This window comes from Lynx rufus, unplaced genomic scaffold (genome assembly GCF_022079265.1).
Source record: "Lynx rufus isolate CCGP_SWC_20201006 ecotype Redwood Valley unplaced genomic scaffold, mLynRuf1.p SCAF_5, whole genome shotgun sequence".
Lineage (NCBI taxonomy): Eukaryota > Metazoa > Chordata > Mammalia > Carnivora > Felidae > Lynx > Lynx rufus.
The window spans coordinates 60,402,080-60,420,748 of NW_025814867.1; the positions used below are offsets into that span (position 1 = coordinate 60,402,080).

Consider the following 18,669-nt stretch of genomic DNA (forward strand, 5'->3'; position numbering starts at 1 on the left):
CCTGCGTAGCCATGAGCACCTCTATAATCTAGATCTTGGTTTCTTAATACCATTTTCAAAAAAAAGGAATCAAGATTACTTGGAGAAGTTATTTCCGGGCGAGGGCACAGAAATGCATGTTGGGTGCCAGTAAAATGAAGGTATATTAAAAGCAAACAAATCAACAAACAAAAAAGGATGAGGATGCATTGAAAGAAGAGGGGAGTCAACCTGAAACAGCTCTCAGGGGTCAAGGCAGGAACTATTTGAGTCACAAAATAAATAACAATAGTGTTTAATATTAATTAAAAAATGCATATCCATGAGTCCACACAAATAAACAACTGAATAAACAAATGAAAGGGGAAGTAGGGATATTCTTCCTTGAAGAATTCTAATTAATAAATATAGAAGAAATGAAGGAAATAGAAAATCACTAGTTATTCTGCTGCTGGAAAATTCCACAGGTAAATACTAAAATTAGTAGAGGAGAGTTTAGGTAAAAAGAAGATTTTGTATCATCTCAAGGCATCTCCCCTAAAACATTTATTAATCACTCTGATATGAATGTCTATGCCCCCTCTCAAAATTCATGTGTGAAAATCCCAATACATAATGTGATGGCATTAAGAGGTGGGGTCTGTGGGAGGTAATTAGGTCATGAAGGCACAGCCCCCATGTGGGACTGATGCCCTTATAGAAGAGTTCCGAAAGAGCCATGCGAGGACACAGCCAAACAAATGCCTCCAGGAAGCAGGTTATCACTAGGCTCTGAGTCAGCCAGTGTCTTGACCTTGGACTTCCGACCTCCAGAATTCGAAGAAATACGTTTGTTGTTTACAAGGCATCCAGTTTATGTTATTCCATTGCAACATCCCAAATGGCCTAAGAAAGAAGCTGGTACCAGAAGTGGGGTGCTGCTAAAAATGTGGAAGCAGCTTTGGAACTGACTGACTGATGATGGGTAGAAGCTGAAAGGGGTTTAAAGTTCATACTAAAAAAACCTTATATAGCTGTGAAAGAAACTTTAAAGGCAATTCCAGTGAGGACTCCAAAAAGAGGAGAACTGAGGAAAAGCCTCAATCTTCTTACGAATATCTAAGTAATCCTGAACAGAGTATCAGTAGAAATAGGGATGGTAAAAACCATCCAGCTGAGGTTTCAAATGGAAATAAGGAACATGTTATTGGACAGTGGAGGAAAGGCAATTTTAATTAATAAAGTTGCAAAGACCTTGGCTGAATTGTGTTTGTGTCCTAGTGTTTTATGTAAGATAGAACTTAAGAGGGATGAAATTAGTTATGTGGCTAAGGCAATTTCTAAGCAAAGTATTGAAGGAAAGGCTTGGATTCTCTTGACTGCTCATAGTAAAACGCAAGGGTGAAATGACTTAAAGACAGAATTGTTAGTCAAAAGAGAAACAAAACTTAAATATTTGGAATATTATCAGAATTTACACATTGAAAAGAATGAGAGGGCCTATTCAGGAGAGAACAGGAAGTGTATGGCCAAATGGTCATCTGATAGGAAGATCAGCCATCTAAATAGAAGGCATATTTTCCACTGTCAGAGACAATGGAAAAATGACCTCCAAAGGCAATTCAAAACTCATCGGGGCTATACCTCCCATCTCAGGCAGAGAAAGCTGCAGGCCACACAGCAGGGAGACCCCATTAGAGCAATGCCCAGTGAACCTCTAGGGGCAAGGATGCCCCTGTAACACCAAGCTAGCCAAGCTACATGATTCCCACCCAAGAAAGTCACAAGCATGTGACCCCACACAGAACCATCATAGGAATGGGGCCACCCAAAGCCATGGGGGCAAAGCCACCCAAAGCCTTGGGGTCCCAGCCTTGCCTAGTAAAGCTGTGGGGGCACTGCCTCAGTGTGTGTGAAAGGCAGGACCCCTGCTCTAGTGTGTCTGGAAGGTGGGACCTCTATCTCAGTGGGCCCTGGAGTGCAGAGCATCAATGGAGAGGCTAATTCTCAAGACTTAAGGTTAAATAGAATTTGCTTTATTAGGTTTTAGACTTGCTTAGAATCTGCTACTCCTTTCTTCTTTCCTATTTCTCTCATTTGGAATGGAAATATCTACCCATGCCTGTCCCACCATTGTACTTTAGAAGCAAATAACGTGTTTGATTTCATAATTTCACAGTTAGAGAACAATTTGCCTCAGAATGAATAATACATTGAATCTCACTCATATCTGACTTAGATGATATTTAGATGAGACTATGAACTTTAGACTTGAGATGATGCTACAATAAGTGAAAATCTGGGGGCTCTTAGAATGGAATGAACATATTTTGCATATGAGAAGTTCATGAACCTTGTTGGGGCCAGGGCAGAAAGCTCTGTTCTGAATGTTTCAAGTGTTGTAACCCTAACTCCAAAGTGATGGTATCAGGAGGTGGGCCTTTGGGAGGTGATCAGGTCATACGGACAGAGCCCTTATGAATGGGATTAGTGCCCTTGTAAAAGAGATCTGAAAGAGACCCCTTGTCCCTTCTGCCATGTGAGGACACAGTGAGAAGATGGCCATCTATGAACCAGGGAGCTGTCTCTCCAGATACTGCATCTGCTGGCACCTTTATCTTGGAATTTCCAGCCTTAAACACTGAAAAATGAGTGTTTGCGTTTATAAGCTATGTGGTCTATGGTATTCTGTATAACAGCCCAAGAACTTAATTACAAAAGGAAAAGAATGAGTGTGCAGCGGAGCAATTCAGTGAGCACCACGTTAACCATGGGCTCAAGGTTAACATCCTGGTAATAAGATGCACTGACAGCATGATCCTGTGATACCACACTGAGAAGGGCACATCCTCTCTGTGTTATTCTTCCTCCAAATGCATAACCTCAATCTAATTATGAAAAGGCATCAGATAGACCCAAGTTGAGTATATTCTATAAAAAATCTGGCAAGTACTCTTTAAAAATGTCAGGGTCTTGAAAGACAAGAAAAGACTGAGGAACTATAATGGATAAGGAGCTATGACAAAAAAGGCAATGTGAGATCCTGGATTGGATCCTGAAGTAGAATAAGGACAACAGTAGAAAAACTGGTGAAATACAAATGAAGTCCGTAGTTTAGTTAATAATATCGTACCAAGGTTAATTTATTGGATTTGATACATGCACTATGGATATGTAAGATGCTGCCATTATGGGAAGCTGAATGAATGATATGTGGGAAATCTTCATACTGTTTTATGAACATACTCTTCTGTATGCCCTATTTCGAAATAAATTTTTTAAAAATTTGCCACATGAAAAACAGTTAAAGGGGCATGGGGGCATATATTAACCTGTCAAACAGGAACTTCAAGGAAGACATGAGGGCTGATTTCAAAAATCTGAAGGAATGCCACGGAGAGGAGGAATTCAAGTTGCTCTGTATTGGCTTAATTGGTAGAATTGAGACCATGTTTAGAAACCAGTCAGAAACAAATTACAGCTCACTAGGAGATACTACAACAGGCAGAATGTTCCAAAAATGGAATGGGCCATTCCAGGAGATAGTTTTGTATGAATGAAGGTGAAGCAAGGGCTTAATGACCCCTCCTCAGGTACATTCTAGACCGGTCCTCCAACACCTTGCTCCTCAAAATGCAGAATTACCTACACAAATATCAACTGAGAGCTATTAGAAATTCAGAAATGCAGAGTGCCAGGCTCCACCCAGACCTACGGAAGAAGAATCTGTATCTTGCCACAGTCGGCAGGTGATTCATCGGCACAATGAAGTGTGAACAGTACTACTATAGTGCAAAGTGAGCCTTTAAAGGTACCTCCCAATACAGATCTTATATGACCATAAAACAACTATGAATGACTCTAACATGTAATTAGTAATAATTTTAGTCCAATATTTAATAGCTTGACTTTTAAACAATTTATGAAATGTCACAGCTAATGATATACTCTTTGAGTAAAATAATTGAATACTGTTAATAACACTATAATATTAAAGGTATAATTAAAAGTAGATTCTGAAAAATAGAGTCTCACAGGTCTATGCTAATGTAAAAAAATGAGAGCAATACCTTTTCAAAGTAATCTTTCATTTATTGCATTATTTTTGCTATTATTCTTAAATTCTATACCATATTTGTGTCTTTTCCTCACATACACATTTGCATTTTTTATAGCAAACTCTAAATGAATGATGCATCACATACATAAATAAAATTTAAATCCTTATTAGAACAGTAGAAGCTTCATAGGGATTTAATATTGCTTTAAAATTATTTATGCAAATGTGAAGCACACATATAAAACTGCTACAAAAAAGCATGTCACACAAGCCAGGAACAGAAACAGCTTTTATATTTCTTATTAATAATGCAAAATTTCAGAAAATACCTTCTGTGTTTTTTAAGCCATAATTTTTCCATATACGAAAGACTGTCTTCTTTAAATTCAATATTGAGTGGTTCTCTCCAAATTTTCAGATTAGTTTGTACTTCACATTCTCCCAATGAGTCTATAAAAATAAGTATAATGTGCAAAATTAATGTAAACTTGTCTATAAATTACCATGTCTCTCAAGATATACCAGTCACCAATTTTAAAGCAAATATGCTTTGATATTTATCTATGTAATCAATAGTTCTAGGCTTAATAAATGCACAAGTATTAAATGTTAGCAATTTATTAAAGGACTGTATAGACACTTTTCTTCAATAATCCCTTGAAATGAAAGAATCTTATGATTCATAACATTTTTAAAAGCAACTAATTATTTTAAATGATAAAGATAAATACAAGCAGATTCATTATATATTCTATAAATGCACACACACATAAAGGTATGTATCATAGCCACTGACAATAATATTTACACATTATGGGAAATGGAAAATAAATAACTCAGAATGGCACCTGGAGGAGACAACTGTCCTCATGAATTTATAACTCCATGGCAATTCGCTTCCAGATGCTTAAGATGTTTCTGAAGTACTACTAAATTAAAACCATTATTCAGAGATATTTAAAACTGATGGAGTTTTTGGGAAAGAAAGCACTATAAATCCAGGATTACCAGTCTTTCCACCCTCTTAGATACTACCCATCTCTCCAAACTGACCATCCTGTTGGAGGAGAAGAAAGAGAAGTAGTAAGGATGGGAAAAATTATTTTCGAAGACTGAACCTAGAGAACAGTCCCAACCTCATACCCTAGCCTTTAGTGAATAGCTTCCAGAAATAGCCTAATACCAGCAAGAGAAATAAACCAAAAGAATGTAAGTCACACTATCCCTATTCTCCCCACAAAGTAGAGCTGTGTTGAAGAAAGCAATCGGAGGAAATTCTGAGAAACACCATCAGAATGCACTAAACTGAAAGAAAAGAAGTTAAGGACATGAACAAAAGGAGATCCCTCCACTACAGGTCCCCCTTTCCAGGGCAAAACAAAGTATTTCTTGACAGGATAGCTGAAACTAAAAATGAGGACTCGCTTTTTTGTTTGTTTGTTTGTTTGTTTAGTCATAGAGAAAAGCCACTGTGCTTGAGAGATGATCCCCTAGATCTGTCAGGTGATGAGTAGGAAGAAGGTATAGCATCTGGCCTGGGATTCACCCTTCTCCCATTATCAACAGTACATTCCCAGGAAATAAAGACGGTGGGTGACCAGGGTTAGTTTGCTTGTTAAGATGTTAATAACGGGGCACCCGGCAAATAGATTAATGATATGTATGGAGAATATTATCTGTTTAATGCATTTAACAGGATAGCCATTGTTTAGAATTGCCTATAGCAAACAAATCTAGAACGCATGGATCTATGAAACTCATCTCCCTTGAAAAGTGCCACATACGTAACTTAGGTTTTGGTTTGCTCCCTCGTTTCATGGTTCTCTAGCTACCTTTTGTGAGAATTTGTGTGAGATTCCCCTTTGTTCATATTAGCGGGATGTTGGGTGTTTTTCTCAATAGACAGTGCCAAACTCTTAAGGTGAACATATGTTTTGATGTGTTTGATGAGGTGTTTGAGGAACAGCCAGGCAGCCAGTGGAGCTGAAACAGAGTAAGCCAGGATGGGAGCAACAGGAAGTGAGATCACAGAGATAATGGACTTCAGATTACATTGAACCTTCTAGGCCACTGTAAGAACATGCCTTCCACACACTGAAGGAAATGAGCCTTGGGAGTTCACATAAAATGAATTCAAGTTAGTAATCAATAACAGAAATAACTAGAAAACTTGGGAATTCAAAACGTGTTACTAAGCTAAATGGCCAAGAAGCATATAAATAGATACTCAATAACACTTGTATTGAGTTACACAGAGTAAATATACCATTTTCTCTCTAACGGACCAACAAAAATTTAAAAATCTGACAAAGTGTTGATGATAACGGGAGGCAACCAAACCTCTTAAATACTGCAGGGAAGTATAAACCAATATAAAACCTTTGGTAAATAATTCAGTTTTATCTAGTATAGTCGAAGGCATATACATCCCATGACCCACCTATTTCAATCCCAGGACCAGACATCCTAGAAATGTGTGCACATGCATAGCAGGAGACCTGTACAAAAATATTCATAACGGCATTGTTTGTAATGGAAAAATGGGAATCAACTCCCCAAACCGTCAACATTTAAACAAATAGTGGTATTTGCATATAAAAGAAAACTATCAAATAGTAAAAATGAATAAAATACAACTATGCACATCTTCAAGGATAAATCTCAGTAAATAATAGTGAAATAGACAAGGTGCAAAAGAATACATATACTAGCTTTCTGCTTGCTACATCCAAATTTAACAATATATTGTTTAGAGATACACATATGCAGTAAACTACAAGGAAATTAAAAAAAAAAAGAAGAAGAAATACTCAATCCAGATCAGTGACAATCTCTTAGGAGAAAAGAAGAGAAAGAATGGTGCTTACTGCTTTGTTTTTCTCCATAAGCTATACAAATTTTGTAAATATTTATTTTTCTGTATCCATTTAATGTCTTGGAAAAAGAAAAGCATTTATAAGCATATACATATAATAAACACATAGTCATATATAATACTCTGGGGCAAAAAAAAAATCACTTCTATCAACAAAAGTCCTCATCTTAATGATTTCTCCTGAGCAACCACTGACACAACATTTCTGCATTTATAAATTTATTTTAAGGTAACTGTACAAGTAAATGAATAGCCGATATGGTGATCATAACTTATTTTACAATAGTGAGAATCAGAAACAAAATATCCATCAAAAAAAATTCTGATTAAATACATAATGGCATACAGAATATTATACAACAGTTACAATTATAATTGATGTGTAATTGCATTTATATGTAAAGTCATCTGTGACAGAATCTAAGCAAAAAAGTTACAAGTAACATATATAGTGTCACCTCATTTATACTTGTGTGTGTTTGTGCCACTGCGTCTATTGAAAAATATGTAACAACATGTTAACATTGATTATCTCTAGATGGTTGGATTGGGTTATTTTCATTTTCTTCTTGGTTAACTTTTTGTTCTAACCAAATCATTTAAAATAATCATTATATTATTCTTATAATGTAGTTATATCCACTATGAAATTTTTTTTCTTCTTTGACATCTGATTTATCAGATCAGTCCTTTTATTATTTTAAGCTCTATGTCTTTCAAAGTAGACAATCAGAAAGGTACGTTTATAGAAGACTTAGTCCCTTTCAGAGTAGAAAAGTAAAAAATACATCAAAATATGAAAGTTCATATAAGAAGCACATAAAATAACATAGGCAATGAAAGTTATATTAAGGTACATGCTACAAAGAGAGTATATAAATAAAATCTTGGAAATATTAACAAAATTGATGTAGCATGAACAAGTGTGGGGAAAATATTTCAAGGAGAACATTACTCAGTAAAAAGTCCAATTTTAATTGGAAGGTGGTATGTGACACCTTGACATAAAGAATGAATAATCAGGAGAATTCCTGCCCTGAAAAAAAATGAAATAAAAATAATAAAATTGGATACTGTCAATGAAGATGAAAGCTGATTGAAATTTATTACCTAACATTTTATTTTCAGTGAAAAGCTATCAGAAGTCTCTACAAGATTCTGAGTAATAAAATCAATAAACCAAATACTCTTAAAAGTATGATGTTCCTCAAGAGATACCAGGAAATGTAAAGCAGAGACAGTATGCACCTCAGTCATCCAATTTTCGATATCTAGAATGTGGGTGCAAAAATCATCAAGGAAAAATAAAAACAAGAAATATCCCCTCAAACAGAAAAAAAATAAGATAAATCTTAAGTTTATAGGAATCCTTGAAATATATTTTTTCAAGACACATATAAAAAAAGTTATTTACTTCTTTATCTCACAGATCCTCTTGTTTTATGTATAATTACAGCTCAATAAAGGAACAGTTGTCCTGACAAAACTTTCTTCCAGGAGTTGGGGAGTTGAAAGCATTCAATTCTCCACTCATCTGACAGTCTGAATTTACACAGGAAACAAATGCAAATCTCCCCAGTGCTCAGGTCAGGGTTCCATAAATACTAAACCACTAACCGCTGGTTGTACCGTGAATACTCCTTTAAGGAGTTATAGCGAACTGTTATCCCAATTCTAATAGTTTTTGAACACTGCAGTTATACTCACAGAGAATGGAGATAAGTAAAACAAACTCAGCTTTATTTTATAACATTCATTTTATAAAAATAGCTGTACCTGCTTTTGCCGCACATAAGTTCTGACTCTCGTTGTCATCATGGTGTCCAGTTCTCCATTGATTTAAAGCTTCCTGAAAGGACTGGGAAGAAGCTTCTTCATCAAATGACCCTTCACACAGGAGCCTATCTCTTGGATTTGAACATTCTGTTCTTTTTGTGGTTGGAACGTCTACCTAAACCAATTAAAAGTCCATCTAAGTGTGCTTTACTAAATTTTCTGTATCTTAAAATACAGGCAGCGTTAATTATTAGGCATTTTGAATCATAGATTACTTTTAAACTTAAAATGGAATGTTTTTAATTTGTACTTATTTATATGCTTTACTGATTTCTTTAAAACTCTATCAGCAATTATAAATGGTCTCTTCAAAAATTGTTAAAAACTAGAGCTTTCAACTGAGGATTTATCATCATGTCATTTACCAGTGTTCTCCCTGGAAGGTGGCATAGCCATGAATCTCACTCCTCTACTCCTCCAATCTGCTCTCTGCAACCCCTTCACAGGAGAGAGAGCAGATTTTTTTTAATGCTTATTTATTTTTGAGAGAGAGAGAGAGAGACAGAGAGAGAGAGCGTGAGCAGGGGAGGAGCAGAGAAAGAGAGGGAGACACAGAATCAGAAGCAGGCTCCAGGCTCTGATCTGTCAGCACAGAGCCAGACGTAGGGCTTGAACCCACGAGCCTTCAAGCTGTGAGATCATGACCTGAGCAGAGCCACCCAGGCGCCCCTAGAGCAGTTTGTTTTTTTTTTTTAATATGTGAATCTGATCATGTCACTCCTATGTTCAAAACCTTCCAATGACTCTATGAAACTCTTATGAAGCCTCCTACTAGGACCTACAAGACCATACGGACCTCATAACCTTTGTTTGTTTGTTTGTTTGTTTGTTTGTTTGTTTTTACTTCACTTCCTTCAATTCCCACTTCATTCCACTGGGCTGTAGCCAAATTTACATTCCTGCAACTCCTGGAGCCCATGAAGCACACTCGGTTGAGGGGCCTGCCCTAGCCATATCTAACACTTGGAATGATACTTCATATTTTCACATAGCCATTGCGTTCATTTCAGCCGGTCTCTGTTCAGCTGTCACCTACTCAGAGAATAGGTGATGACCCTACAAATATACCCCCTTGGTGTCCCCCAGTTTCAATTCCCTTATTTGCTATATTTTTCTCCCAACAGCATCTCTGTGTGAATTTACTCTATATGTTTACTTATTGTCTGTCTCTTCCCATTAGAATGTAATGAGATCCAGCCCTTTGTCTTTTTCTTCAGTGCCAAGAACAGTGCCTGGCACGAAATAGATGCTCATTAAAAGTCAGTTGAATGAACAAATTAATTAATGTATATGAAACATTGCATGCTTCTTAGCATAATGATGAGGAAAGGGTGAATTCCGTACAAAATAGAGATCTTCTGTGAACACACAGAAGAAAATAAAGGCAGCGTTTGGCAGTTATCCAGTCAATCAGAGAAAACAGCCAAATTAAGAAAATAAAGCAAAATAAAGTCCACACCGATGCTAAATTAGCAACGTGGATTTACCTACACTGATCAAATTACTAAATCTCCACTGTGTATCTTCTAGATACAAAAGTAGAATCCTCTATGTTCACCCCTTAATTGCAAAATAAACAGGAAGACTGTTAGAGGATAATTGAGAAAAGAGTATTAAATATGTGTCCAAAATTTTAAATATTAACAAAAAGCATCTGGGAGTCTGAGGACACTGTGCCAGCTGCTGGCCACAGAAACGCAGGTTAAAAAGTCCACAATAGAAACAGGTGCTAGAAATGGGTATTTAATTCAGATAAACACGATTTTTACGGGCAAATGTGGCAGGGATAGTATTCCAGAGACAGGAAATGGTATATACGCTAAAACATGGAGTCAAACAGCACAGTGGCATGGAACTGTTACCAGTTTTCACTGCAATAGTAAAAATTAAGATATGAGAAAATATAAAGTGTAAAACGTACTCTGGGGCAGATCGTAAAGGATCCTGCTGCCAGACAGAGGAAATTAGACTTACACATAATGAAAACACAAAGCCACAGAAGAGTCCTACACAGTAGTGTGGCAGAGAGAGAAATCAAGGATTAGTGAGTTTGGATGCAAGGGAACCAGTTAAAATGTTACAGCTAATTGGTAATATCTATCAACATTACAAATGTATGACCCTCTCCAACTAGGAATTTCAGGATTTTATCATATGGATACACACACATACACACACACACGTGCAAAACAATATTTTTCAAAATTATTCTTTATGCTATAGTTTGCTCTGGCAAAAAACCCAAATAGCATAAATGTTGGTCAGTGGAAATTATATATTTTAATTTGAAATTTTAAAATTTAAATTTTTAGATTTTAAAGTCATTTTAATATCTAATAAATGGGGTGTTTTCTAACCACTATATGGAATGAGAAGGCTATAGAATGTACCTATATAAAAAAAACCACATTGTTAAGTGTAGAGAGTATATTTTCAGAGCAGCATCTAACATATTAATATTTGTGTAAAGAAATACACAAAAACAAAATTGGAATCATTATTGACTTCTAGAAAGGGAGAGAATGAAATCCATTTTCCACGTTATAAGCCTATTGCACTTCAAGAAAAAGCTAATTTCAGTATTTGGCATAGAAATGAGGATAGAAGTAACCAAATATTCAAGAGAGTTTTTAGATGCTAAACTATATGAGACATGGTAACCAACTGGACATGCAGAGGAAGAAGAAAAGGGACTACAGAAGATCAGAGCTCTTGGCTCACCTGGAAAGCTAGAAGATATGCTGTCACCCATGGTGACATCTATATAGGTTTCGGAGAAGAGGTAAATTTAGTGTGAAGATAATGAATTTTAGGGACACCTGGGTGGCTCCGTTTGTTAAGCTTCCGACTTTGGCTCAGGTCATGATCTCGTGGTTCATGGGTTCAAGTCCACATCAGGCTCTGTGCTGACAGCTCAGAGCCTGGAACCTGCTTCCGATTCTGTGTCTCCCTCTCTCTCTCCGCCTCTCCCCTGCTCGCTCGCTCTCTCTCTCTCTCTCTCTCTCTCAAAAATAAACATTAAAAAATGTAAAAAAAAGAAAATATTGAATTTTAGAAGTGAGAATCCAGCAATCAGTATGTGAGTATATGTATTTGTACTGCACTAATTAAGAAACCCTGAAATCTCAGTGCTTCTTACAAAATGGTTTAAATATGCAGTGATTCCAGGAAGTCTCCTCCAGGGCAGCTTCTTTCCAACCAATGAATTGGAGACATAAGACATTTTTATTTTACAGCTAAGCCTTCGGAATACTTGGGTTCCTCACAGTAGTGGCAGGATAAGAAAAGTCAGAGGATTGGACATTGGCTTTTAAATGTTTGAGCCCAGGGTGCCTGGGTGGCTCCGTAGGTTGAGCGCCCAACTTCGGCTCAGGTCATGATCTCCCGGTTTGTGAGTTTGAGCCCCGCGTCAGGCTCTGTGCTGGCAGCTCGGAGCCTGGAACCTGCTTCGGACTCTGTGTCCCCCTCTCTCTGCCCCTCCCCCACTTGTGCTCTGCCTCTCTGTCTCTCAAAAATAAATAAATAAATAAATGTAAAAAATAAAAATAAATAAATGTTTGAGCCCAGAACTGCCCTATGCCACTTGCACTCAGAGCCCAACACGACTCTGCCCAGTTCTGAAGAGACTAGGAAATTTGAAAGAGCATATGGAACCCAGTGCTGTGTATTCATTATCCCTCTAAGCCACATGATATCCCTGCAAGATATGTTATACTATCCCCACTTTCTAGATGAAAGACCACATTTTAACAAACTCCCCCAGTGCTTCTGATGTTTGTTACAGCTAGAGAACCACTGTTCTTTGGCCCAGAAGGGCATCAAGCACATAAAGGAATTATCTCTTCAGTGTGTGCACTGAGTCCAGCTGCACACCCAAGGCTTGAGAGTAGTGACGTCCAACCAGAAGTACTCACATCACGATTACTGAGCAGTTGTTAAAACCACACCTCTGGACCCACCCAAGAAGTGGCTGACCTTGGTCATGTGTGTTTCTTTAACGTTTTTCCAGCTAATTCTGATGTACACATCTGGATGAAATCATTGAATTGACAGCTTTTAAGTTAGGACAAGAAGTGGAGGACCTTCATAGCATATACATCACCTATGGGGACAAGAGGAGTAAGCTTTCTAGTAGGGCTAGATACTTAGTTCCTCTCTGCCTCTGTCGCCCATTAAATGGGGAAATAATAATGGAAAACTTATATGATTATTGTGATTATTGGATAAATTAAAAGATTAAGCACAATGACTAGTGTAAGGTGTTTAACAAATGTTAGCTGTTCATTTATCACCATTTTTGTTGATAAGATAAATTAGATAAAATGGCAGGCATGAAGGAGAAACCCTCAAAACCACAGCCTCTGTGTAGTGGCTAAAAGCAAGTAATTTGGAGACAGCCTAAATTTAAATCTAAGTTCCACTATCAATGGAACTTAGGCAATTTATAAAAACTGATCTTTGTCACTATTTTCTCATCTGATAAAAAAAAAAAGAAAGAAAAATTAAGAAAGGACAAAAAGAGAGAATACCTGAGGGGCTCAGTCAGTTAAGCGTCTCACTTCGGCTCAGGTCACAATCTCACAGTTCATGGGTTCGAACTCTGAGTTGGGCTCTGTGCTGACAGCTCAGAACCTGGAGCCTGCTTCTGATTCTGTGTCTCCCTCTCTCTCTTTCTCTCCCCTGCTCACACACACACTCTCTCTCTCAAAAATAAACATTAAAAAATTAAAAGAGAGAGCGATAAATAGAGAATACATGTAAAATATGTAGAACAGTACCTGGCACATAGTCAGTCCTCAACACATTACTGTTATAATAATGAAGCTATAACTTGTTCAGTGATTCTTCACAATCACCTGTGACAGGTCTACTAGAAAGTAAAATCAATGTAAAAACACCTACTTTCCTGGACAGTTCAAGCACTGTTTCTTTGTTGGGAGAGAGGTCCTACTAGCATAACGCATGTTTTCTTTCATGTTCTGTAGGCATGGGTTTGGAACTCAACAAACTGAAGTTCAAGCCTGACTCTATCACCAAGTAACAGTTGGGTGACTTTCGCCAAGTTTCTCACTATTTCTGAACTACAGTGGAAACAAAGGTGAGTGGCCTCTATAAGAGTGAGGATAATTACATAGATTCAAGTTTGAGGAAGCTTGTTTCTCTAAAGAATCAATACAAGTCTAATATAAAATACAGAAATGAGCTGATGAAAGCTTACCTAGTACATCATGGGATCAGTAGCCAATCTGAATAATGACTAAGAAATTGGCATAAATCCAATTTTAAATAAGTATAAATTGCCTGCCATCTAAAACTTGGCAATGTTTTGTATTTTTAGCCTCTTTGAAATCCTGACTACAATAAAATTGTTATATTGCATTTTGTGTGTGTGTGTTTCTCCCAAATACTCATTCATTTCCTGACATGGTGGAAATGCCCAGAAAGCAACATGGTCAAAGAATCATTCATAAAAAAAATCACTATTCAGTGGAATCAAAGTAGTCCCCTTAAAAGGATTTTTACAGTCAAGATATTTTTCATTTGTAAAAAGAAACAAATTCAAACATTAAATAACAATGTGGTAAAATAATCTGCAAAACTCCGTAGCTCTAGCTACGTCTATAACTGACAGTCTCCATGATCATGTAGGACATGAAAATGTCTACTATATTTTACTTAGCTTACCTCAGAATTGCTCCCCTGCAGAGGAAGAGATCTGGGTTTATGCTGACTTTTACTAATCTCTTTTACAGAATTATTCTCCCCTTTCTGTTCATCTGGATTAATATCCTTGATAAACCGATGGGCAACATCCAATACATTGGATAATATTTGAGATTTTGCCTGTTAAAAAAGGAGCAAAATATGACTTTAAAAGACTAATATGTCAGCCTAAGTAACTTAGATACATTAAATCATATTTTTATTATTCTAGGATTAGTAAAATTCAATACATTTTATTTAATATTTCAAAACACAAATTAACATTGATATCATCCAATATAATAGTGATAACTGCCATCTATTGAGGGGCTAGTTTGTGCTCTTATTATCCTAAGGATCTTAAAAACATGTCATTTAATCCTCACATCAACTCTAAAGTATAACTATTTTTGCCTCTGTTTTAAAGGTAGAGGAATAAAAGCTCTGATGATTTAAATAATTTAGGACTGGTCACATGGTGAGTGGGTGGCATGGTGAGCTGGGAAATGACCCCAGGTGTGTATAATTCTAATGACTCATAGCCTTTCCCCTAGGCCAACCCCAAATAGATAGATGTGCTATTTTGTGCACAACATAGCTAAAGAACTAAATATAGCTAATCTAATAGGAGCCTGAATAAGCAGTAATGAGCATCCCTTGTTGATAAAACATCTTTAGCAAGTATTAGGTATTCAAAAGTGCACATCAGGAAGTGCCTCTATCTGTAGGTTCCCTAGTAAACTCCAAGTTGTTCCTCATATCATATCTTTGCTCATGAGTTTCCCTTACTAAGGAGGGCTTCTCTCCTCTACATCTTCTTTACCTGGCAGACTCCTACTTCTCCTTCTAGATTCATCCCAAGTTATTCTCAAGGTCCAGGAACCTTGCCTTGCCTTCTTCCCTCTGTCTGTGTGAGGTGCCCATCCTCTGTACCCTCTTCATACCCAAAGTAGATCTCTACCAGCTCACACAATACTGATTTTACATCACCTTTTGATATTTATCTATTACATCATACCACATAAGTTCACAAAAGGAAAAAATAACGTCTTCTTAAATATTTCTATGGAGTCTCTGTCCTCTCTTCGCCCGCAAAAGCGGTTCCCTTAAATATTTCTATGGTGATCACAGTGCCTGGCATATAACATACAGTAAAAATGAGGTGGTGGGAGGAGGGAGAGGAAGAATTGCAGAATAAAATATATAATTGAGAAAAAGATTAAAAAGAAACCTTTCCACATGCTTTCAGAGTAACTGAAAAGGAACAGACAACTCTTGGAAAGACCCTAGTCTCTGAGAGTTCTCCTATCAGCAACTACCCTGGTCTTCCCAAAGAGTCTGCAGGATTCTGGATCCCATCTGAGCTTGAACCAAACAACTGCCAGTAAAAATATTACTTTTCACCAGGATGAGGCTCTCTGGAAATCTGGTATTAGAAAACCAAGCAATAGGTCTTACTCCATTAGCAAATGTCCTCAAGACAGAGAATAACTTCAGCAAGGATTAGAAATAATTATTTTGTACCTTTCCATGGAAATATTCCTATTTTTAAATTTTCATCTAGTTACCTATTTAAATAACTAAGATTACACTGAAACTTTCCAGTTATGACCTTTTTAGATCTGTTAAAATTTACTGCAATCTCATTCTGGAATAAATCACTTAAGATAAAATTAATTAGTGTTATTTCACACTGAATTAATGAATTATATATGAAAAATGACTAATGTGGGGGCACTAGGCTGCTCAGTCAGTTATGTGTCAAACTCTTGATTTCAGCTCAGGTCATGATCTCACTATTCATGAGATCAAGCCCCGCATTGGGCTCTGTGCTGATAGTGCAGAGCCTGCTTGAGATTCTCTCTTCCCCTCTCCATCTGTCCCTCTACCACTTGCATGGATATGTATGCAGTCTCTCTCTCTCTCTCTCTCTCAATAAGTAAACATTAAAAAAAGAAAAATGACCAATGTGATCTATGATACATACACACACACACACACACACACACACACACACACGTATAAATACCTGTGGCATCTGCTCCAAATTTTCCCAATGATCATCAAAAAGCCTATACAGATCTATATAATCCTTATTTTTAAAAGAAATTCAAAAAGGTAATGCTTTACCCTTACAGAAACATCTGTATTTTAACAATTTTTTTTAAAAAGGAGTAATCCAATATAAGCCTGATTTTAAATTCCCTAGAATAGAGATCTATTGATTTCAAAGATGATTAGAATGTCTAGTTTTCATTTTACACATTCTTAAAAGTAGTAAAAACAATAGTATTGATTTTATAAAAAATTATCAACGCAGAATTATCCAGATATATTAACACAAAACAAAGATTATTCCTGTCCTAAAACGAATCCTGCTATTAATGTTTCAATTAATTGCTATAACATTTTCAGGTAGGATATTAAGGGACTCTGAAATGGCACACACAAAAAAATATTTCATTTTTAAATTTACTGATAAAAAATAAGATTAACATCATGGATAATAAAATAAAGTGCTACAATTGATTATCTTAAAGTTCTGTTAATTTGGTAAAAATAAAATGCCAACAAATGGGAATTTTCTTTCCTAGAGTAACTTACATTTAAATATTACTTTTCTCAGGGGGGCCTGGGTGGCTCAGTCAGTTAAGCATCCAACTTCGGCTCAGATCATGATCTCACGGTTTGTGAGTCTGACCCCAGCATTGGGCTCTGTGCTGACAGCTCAGAGCCTGGAGCCTGCTTTGGATTCTGTGTCTCCCTCTCTCTCTGTTCCTCCCCCACTCGCATTGTCTCTCCCTCTCTCAAAAATAAAGATTTAAAGAATGAATGAATGAATGAATGAACGAATAAATAAATAAAAATAAATATTATTTTCTCAGTTATTAGAATGGTATATGTCATCTTTCTTATTCTTAAAATAAATATGCACAGAAAGGGAACAGATATGACCCCTATTACATAGACAAGGAAATTCAAGCTCATAATGATTATGTTAAAGCCATATGGATACAAAATATTGGAGCTTGAGTTAGAACCAAGGTCTTCTTCCAGCCTCCTTCTCTCTTCTAAATTACACTAACACAGATAGTGTGTTTTATTTTTGAATTCCTGAGACTTACAATATATTAATAGTTCTCAATAGATATGAACATTTTTCCTTCCTTTAAAAAAAACTATAATTCCAGGGGTGCCTGGGTGGCTCAGCTGGTGGGGCCAACTGACTTAGGCCCAGGTCATGATCTCACAGTTTATGAGGTCAAGCCCCACATCAGGCTCTGCACTGACAGCTCAAAGCATGGAGCCTGCTTTGGAATCTCTCTCTCTCTCTCTCTCTCTCTCTCTCTCAAAAATAAATAAAACATTTAAAAACAAATTTTTTAACTTAAAAAAAACTATAAATCTATACATAGTTGCTTATGCAGGTATTAGATTGCTTATAGTTTTTGTTTCTAACTTATTCTGCTTACTTATTTTCATGTTTTGCTAAGCACTAGGAAACTCAAGGCAAAAACAGATTCTTCTTTACTTGTGGGGAGCGATGTGAACTTTGCAAAAACAAAACTTACAAACAACAAAATGAAAAGTACTCTAGAAGAGTAAAATTATAGGGTAATTTTATCCTATAAAACATCTATCTCTTAAGAGGCATAAAATTTAACAACATCATTAACATTAGAAATTTACCATAGTGCTATAACATACCATTTTATAATACTTATAACTTCCTAAGTATCAGAAAAATATGTCATATATATCTTAATGATTTGCAACTTCCTATTACCCAGATTAGTCTCCCATACATACTCTAGAGAAGAATCTACAACTAACTATTAGATACATCTCTCCACAAACACAGTTTCTCCCTTTGAATCTGGGTGGAACTCTGTGATAGCTTAACAGAATGTGAGAAGTAGTGATGAATTTCATTTCCAGTGGCAAGGCAGTAATAAAGTACCCCTTTTACTGTTCAGCAAGCTTTGTAAATGGATGTACAGTGATGTTGGAAGTAACACATCTAAGACGGTTGTGCTACATATTAAAGTCCCCAAAACCAGAGGGAGGGGATGTTTAAAATGAGATGTTGTAGGAACATCCGTGTTGAACTCTAGGTGAGTAAAATTAAACTTTTACTCTTTTAAGCCACTGAGATTGGGCTCTTCTACTTCAGCAAGCATTACCCTAATATGTAGCTAAATATTTGGAAACCACTCCTAAATGGATATTCTGTTTC

The 18,669-nt window shown here is 36.5% G+C and overlaps 1 protein-coding gene across 2 annotated transcripts in view; it reads right to left on the reverse strand.

The window, feature by feature from the left end:
• The window catches only part of ZBBX (zinc finger B-box domain containing), a 121,851-nt gene that overhangs the window by 43,138 nt on the left and 60,044 nt on the right, over positions 1-18,669 (reverse strand). For both annotated transcript variants that reach the window (XM_047098908.1, XM_047098909.1), the window contains 3 exons: positions 14,415-14,573; positions 8,670-8,844; positions 4,348-4,468 (listed from right to left, as the gene is read on the reverse strand). In XM_047098908.1, coding sequence (XP_046954864.1) covers positions 4,348-4,468; positions 8,670-8,844; positions 14,415-14,573 — 455 coding nt within the window. The remainder of the gene's footprint in view (positions 1-4,347; positions 4,469-8,669; positions 8,845-14,414; positions 14,574-18,669) is intronic.